Raw genomic sequence first — 7275 nt, 5'->3', positions numbered from 1 at the left:
CAATACAAATAATAGTAAACAGATCAGTTCGTGGAATGAAGTAAGCACACTAAAAGAAAAAGAGAAGGCCCTTTATTAGCTAAGTGTTCATCCTCAGGTTTAGTCTAAGGAAGGGTTTTACAGTTGATCGATTTATCTCTCTCTCTCTCTCTCTCTCTCTCTCTCTCTCTCTCCTTTCTTTTTTCCTTGATCCTGATGTTTCTTGGCTTTCTATAGTTAGCCAAAATGCATCTAGACTCTACATATGGAGGGTTAGGATCACACTTCCTTGATACTTGTCCCATCAAGGCCTTACTAGTAGGTCTTACACTGAAGTTTTAGCTATGTGGGCACTGTTCATGGTCACTTCCCCATTAAGTTTGAACAGTGCCCACATAGATAAAACTTCAGTGTAAGACCTACTAGTAAGGCCTTGATGGGACAAGTATCAAAGAAGTGTGATCCTAACCCTCCAAATTTAGAGTCCAGATGCATTTTGGCTAACTATATAAAGCCAAGAAACATCTGGATCAAGGAAAAAAGAAAGGAGACAAGAGAGAGAGAAAGAACTGGAAATAAATCGATCAACTGTAAAACCCTTCTTTGAACTAAACTCGAGGATGAACACTTAGCTAATAAAGGGCCTTCTCTTTTTCTTTTAGTGTGCTCACTTCATACCACAAACTAATTTGTTTACTATTAGCTGTATTGTAATTGGGTACCTAAAAGGGTTGACCATGCATTCCACCTCTAAAAATATATTGTGTGTACAAAAATAACACGTTAGTGTCCACTTGGTTTTTTAGCTGTCAATTTTTGCCTGCCATAGGAATAAATCATCTTATGCATTCCAAAAACAAATATATTTATTGCACTCTTTTAATAAGTTACTTTTATATATATATATATATATATATGCATTTCATAATATCTTATTTTCACACAATATGAATTTATTATATAACTTAAAAGTAAAATATTTAATTATTTTTATTATCTATTCTATTATCTAATTTTAAGTAAATTAATATATAAAAAAACTATTTACATATGAATTTTGATTAAGTTGTGCATCACACGGGAATAATGCTAGTTTGATTTTAAAATTAAAAATAAAACTCTTTAAAAATAAATAATTTATGACATATGGCGCAAAATTGAAACTCTAATTTGAAATTTTAATTTGAGTTTCTCTCAACTTCACTTATTATTATTATTATTATTATTATTATTATTATAGACACACACAGAGTAGTGTGAATACAACTAGCTTTGTCATCATTTAAAAAAATTTTTTTTCCTCACCTCTTGTCTAATCAAAATCCTTTCTCTCTTTCTCTCTCTCACTTTATGAAGATAATGATAAACAAAAAATAAAGATTGATCATTTAAATAAAATAGAAGGTAGAATAGATAATCTGATGTGGGTATTTTTGAAAAACGGTTGTACAAAATATAAAAAGTAAGTTCTTACATTAAAATAGATAGAAATATTTGCATAAGCTAATGTGCTTATAATGCATTAGAAATATTTTTTCTTTGCAGCAACATAAAACACAATGCTAAAGCAATTGCAGAATCCTGTATTCATTTGGGAATTCTGCATTCATTTGGGAACTGGAGTGAAAAGTGGAACTTTGAAGAATGATGCAATTCGGATATGCTGTTCTGGTCCAGCCAAATTATTGGGCAAATAGATTTACAGCCTAAGTCAATACACAAACACCTGCATATAAACCGGCTAAGTTTATTTTAAAAAAATAAAAGTAAAAAACCCACAAAAGAGGAAAACAGTTAACTAGATTGCTTTGGTTGTTGCTAAAATAGATTATAATCACTGGCAAAGTACAGAGAAAAGTTTTTTTTTTTTATTTTCTCAGTGAAATATTAAACACGATCAGGAGAATTAGTAGCAAAGCCTCAATATCTTCACTAGTCTAATAAATATATCATTACAGGAAAACTATTACATTCGGCAATTTACATAGCAATTGATTGTTATAATTGATAAGACAGTTCTGATATCATATTAGAAGGGGAGATGCATCACATTCTAGACTAAACAAGTCGAATGCAAAGTTTTTTAGATTGGGAAGTCCAAAACCAATCTAACAATAGATAGCATGAAGAGAGGTGCCTAGCGATGCTCTTTTCATTTTACATATTTGTAGAATGTATCCCTTCTCACCTTGAGAAGATGATGGCATTTGTGCAAAACACAGTCAGTGACATTTGAGTTTTAGAGTGCAGATGGGAGAACTTTATTAGTGATACTCTCTAACAGAGTTGCTCTTTCAGAAATATGGAAATCAAGAGAAGAAAATGCAGGACTGGTGTCTACGTTTGTAGATTTAAAACTTCCCAATAATTTACTTGAAACAACATTGTTACATGCAAACATATTCAAAGTAGACTTGAAATGTAGGATCTTGGAGCAAGAAACAACTCTGCTGGACTAATTAACCTACAATAGTCATTCCATGTCCATTCATCAATGCATTCAACAAACCATATTTGCCAGGGTTTAAGAGCTTAGCATAGGGAATGAGACTGTTTTGAGTCAACATATAGCATTGTGCTTCTCTTCTACATGGAATACTGAACAAGTTAAGAAGTATTGCTGTATTTTCACATGGAAGTGAGAGAAGTTTAGAGTTTGTTAATTACAACATAGAATACTATAGAAGTAAAAAGGACTTTTATCTTACTACCCCAGTCATTCCACAGATTCAAAATCTTTCCCCATCAAGTCCAGTTGATAAACAAAAAGACAGCAAGTTCCTGCAAATAACCAAAATTTTATGACACCATAAAGAATGATCAAATAACCAGCACACATCTAAATTCTTTGATTTTTTTCCCCGCTGAAACCAAAGTCTTTTTAATTAAGCATAAAGGCATCATCTGTCTTTGTTGCAATGTCTACAAAGCAAAAAAAAAATCATTTTAGTTACCATGAAGGCAACAATTCCTAAAATGTTTTTGTAATTACCAGTCAAAGCTAATAAAAAATTCTATTAGCCAATTCCTAACATATTTTGGCATTTCCTTGGAAATTCATTTAGTTTTCCATTTTATTGTGTATGTCCAAATTCTATTAAACCGGGAAATCACCATTTTACTGTGCTTTACTTCTTAGTAATTGCTTAGAGAAGTGCATATTTGAAATTGGTTTGGTCCTAATAATTCCAAGTGGCAGTACCTTAGTGGATCACTTGCCTAAATCTCACATCTTCTAGAACCCATCTAGGAGATGACTAACAAATTTTGTCCTTGCCCCAAGCTTGCATAGCCAATTTGGTTCCCATGCACAACCAAATTTCCCCTCTTTCCCTCTACAAATTGCAAGCTATCCAAAGGCCAAAGAAAAAGCTATCTCACATTCCATGTGACCTCACTATCTTTCCCTACAAAATATGGGACACCCCTCCCATGCAAAGCAAGCTTCATCACCTCAAAATTTTCCAGAAACAACCAAAAACCCAAAACATACACAACTTCTCACAAACAGAACCAGAGAAAAATACCCAAAAAATCCCTCAATCACACAAAAGCCAAGCTCTAAAAACCTGAAAACTTCATAGAGAAACACCCAAATTCCCAGCCAAACACCACCAAAATACACACACATTAATTTACATCCCTGAGTAATCAATAGCACGAAATATGTGAACTTCTAAGACAATAGTTTCCCTGTTGATCAGCTCGAAGACAATGACATCTCCTTCTTCCAAATCATGCTCCCGAGCAAATGTAGCCCATCCCTTGCCTATACTCCTACCTGCACCTGAACCCTCTCTATCGAAGCATCGTGCAGGGAACCGTTTTCCATCAGAATCCTGAAGTGCAATGGACTCTGAAGGTAGATACTTCATAGAAAATCCAGCAGGCACATACTACATACACAAGAAAAATATAAAACTAAGCATTTTGCAACTAAATCACATATCTAGGTGAAACTTAAAAGTAAAACCAACAACACAAACTGTGACTCACCACAAAACTATTATATATGTTATGACGCCGCAAGATAGCTTTGAAAAAAGGATGTTCAGACTGAAACATATCTGCTGCTTTACTTGCTCTTTTCTTTGCAGCTTGGATTGTTTTAGAAAATTTGGAAAATCCTGAAGTTGCCGAAAAGTCATCTACTTCTGCAGTTAGCAAACTAGTCATGAGAAGAATTATCTAATAGCATGCCACAATGTAAAGCATATATGTAATTTTATAGAGCTTACTATATTTGGATTTTGGATTCCTTTTGCCTGAAGAATAGAACCTGCCTTCCTTAGGAGTTTTTTCAGCTTCCTCCTTGTCAAATTTTGCAAATTCACTTTCTTTGTGATGACCACATTTATCACAGGATTGAGTAGCTGCTTGTCCACTACTACATGCACCCTTTCTTATGTGCCTTTTCTTTCTATCAGTCCAAGTGGTATATTTATTACGCTTTTTGAGTACTCCTTGACTAAAATACTCATCAGAAGTCCAACTTTCTGAAGAGTTCTGGGAAGGGCTATAAGTAGTTGAAAGCGATACATCATTATACCCAAAATCTTTCTCCTCTTCTTCATTTGGTACTGAATCAGGTTCCGCATCACTACTTAGATTGTCAATGGGATAATCGATCTTGCCAGCAGTCATATCAAACATGAAAAGAACATTGAAAGTTGAATTTCCTTCATATTTGAAGATTATAATATGGCCATTACTACTGATAGAGTGGTAATCCAAAAACTTGTCCCAGCCATCACTAAAGCAAGTGCCGTTTTCATCTTTCTCCAAACTCAATTGCCAAACCCGACCATTGGGACCGTTGACTGTAGCAATGGAAGCAAGTTGGTCCCCAAATTTCTGTAAAAAAATTTCTGGCAGCCTCTGCAGCAGGTACCAAATGAAATTACTCCTAGTAGTTGACTTATTATATATTGCAGACATGACATCATCACTCAAATAATTCACAAAAAACGTAAGAAATTGTATGGATATACAAACAAAAAATTCAATCCCACTTGTCCTGGTACCAATAGCTTATGTTGTTAGGAAATGTATCTTAAAATAAAATAAAATTGTTAGGAAAAGAATGATTTTAATCGTTTAAATATCATTCTAAAACTTTTGGCTATGTGTAGGCTCAAACTCTTCCTTAATAAGTAGGATCCAACACTTTGGTACCGTGATAAACTATAAAACCACTTGTTCCAAAAGCTTAAAATGTTAGCAAATTTAATCATTTTACCATTACGTAATTCTCTTATGGAATCAAGTGACAACTAGAAGGACAATGTGCTAAAGGTTCTCATCATGGAAAAACTGTATCATTTTGTACAAAAATCAAATCTGTTCCTCTGTTTTGGTAAAATAAAGCAAACCCAAGAAAGGGATTATGGTCACTCAAATGTGTAACACCAAATATAACAAGACCCAATTTCAAACACTCATCTTCTTGCCGGGTTTTCTCAGAAACCAAACAGAAAGTTAAGTACCCTCAGAAAACAAACAAGTGTAAAGCAACAATCTTTTTTTTTTTTTCCTCTCTTGAAGAAAAAATCAAAGAAACAAACAATGTAACACTTGCATGTAACAACGTAAGAGACCCCAAAGTGTTTCATTCAAGAACAAAACAGAGAAAGACCCAGAAAAGTTTAAGGAAAAAAAAAACACATACAAGTATCTTTTCATTGAAAACAATCTTGAAGAAAGTCTCGGGATCCCTTGTGGGAAACTTGCAACACCGTTCACGCTTGTCAGTGGGCTCCACTCCCCTGCGGCGAGTCCTTGGCCTAGACGCCATATCAAAGCAAAGCAATCTCAGAGTCAGAGATTGAGAAGCTCAAAGTGAAAGAGAAAGATAATGGAAGAAACTGTGTATATAGAGACACGTTACACTGAGTCAGTTGCAGAGAGAGTTTCAAACTATCTCACAGTGGAAGCCACGTTCACGTAGTTTTTGCAAACATCGTTGCTTTTTTTTTTTTTTTTTTTTTTTTTTTAAATGTCACGATGTAAAGTAATTTTTACCCCAAAAAAAAAAAAAAGAGTTTGAACTAATTTAATGAAAAGTAATGCATTTCATAATCATATTTATCACAAGATAATTTTTTATTATTGTAGAATTGTTTTATTTAAAATTTGAAACCTTAATTCTACCATAGTCGATTGACTAATTTTTACATCTCTAAGTCAATTAAACACATTTTCCATGTTACATGTAAACCTTCTTTTCCATAAGGTTTGAAATAATGTGGGTAATATTTTTTTTCTATGGAAGTTAAAAATAATTAAAATTCACCTTGTCTTAATGTTTCCTAAAAATTAAATTTGGCGATTTTCTTTCAATAATTGTGAAAATTTCAAGCATTAATTCAGAAGGTAACTCATGTTACATGTTCAGGCTTTGATTGTGTAATTTTATGATTGATTTGGGTTGTAATTTATAAGTTGAATATGGTGGTATATATCTAAAATTGTCTAAGTCTGTAGTTTATGTAACTAAATATAGTGTTATGTGTGATTTATAGAGTAGCAATGGTTGTAGTAATTAAAAATTGGTTTTTCATTGCCTTTTAAGTTAATAAAAACTTTACATATACTTTTTTTTTTCAAGAAAACCTTTAAATATTTTTTTAACGTGAATCTTTATATATACATTTCATTTTCCTAGATGCATAAAAAAAGACATTTATTCTATAATAATAGTGACTAATTAGTCTTTTCATGATCTCATTTATAATGTTTCTTACTATTATCATATTTTATTGGCTAGTGATTTTATAATAGAGGCATTAAATGAGAGTTAAATTCTTAGAACCTTTCATTAGATTTTAAAAGTTGTGGTGTGTGAAGAATATAAGCATTTAAGGATTTTTTTTTAATATTTTATTATTCATAAATAATGTTAAATGAAATGTCAAAAAAAGGATTTCAAAAGTTTTCATCTTTATTTTTTATATATTTCTATTATTACCGAAGAACGTCTTCCTTTTAGTTTTGATAATAAAATGATTTTCTAGATTAGAGTTTGATTAGTTTCAAGTTTAAATTTTGTACGATTGTAATTAATTGTTGATTATATGATTTAATTAATTGAATTTAATGATTTATTTATTTGCATTGTAAAGTTTTTAATAACATTCGTAAGTTCATCTTTGATTAATTTTTTACTCCTTTAGCCATTAGCCTATTTGTTTTCCAATTAACGGTTACTAATTAATTTATTTAATTGACGTTTGATTTTGTTTACTAATCTCTCTCTCTCTCTCTCTCTCTCTCTCTCTCTCTCTCTCTCTCTCTCTC

At 32.2% G+C, this 7275-nt stretch overlaps 1 protein-coding gene across 1 annotated transcript; it reads right to left on the bottom strand.

Moving 5' to 3' along the window:
* Positions 1 to 3614: 3614 nt before the first annotated feature.
* LOC126705044 (B3 domain-containing transcription factor VRN1-like) lies at positions 3615 to 5773 on the bottom strand. The gene is made up of 4 exons (XM_050404002.1): positions 5648 to 5773; positions 4259 to 4857; positions 3976 to 4147; positions 3615 to 3875 (listed from the first exon to the last, which is right to left on the bottom strand). Exons 1-4 carry the CDS (start codon positions 5771 to 5773, stop codon positions 3615 to 3617), a joined length of 1158 nt encoding a protein of 385 aa, XP_050259959.1.
* Positions 5774 to 7275: the final 1502 nt, after the last annotated feature.

This window comes from Quercus robur, chromosome 11 (genome assembly GCF_932294415.1).
Source record: "Quercus robur chromosome 11, dhQueRobu3.1, whole genome shotgun sequence".
Classification (NCBI taxonomy): Eukaryota; Viridiplantae; Streptophyta; class Magnoliopsida; order Fagales; family Fagaceae; genus Quercus; species Quercus robur.
Note: the sequence above shows the minus strand (reverse complement) of the source record. Positions and strands in the feature narration are given on the sequence as shown.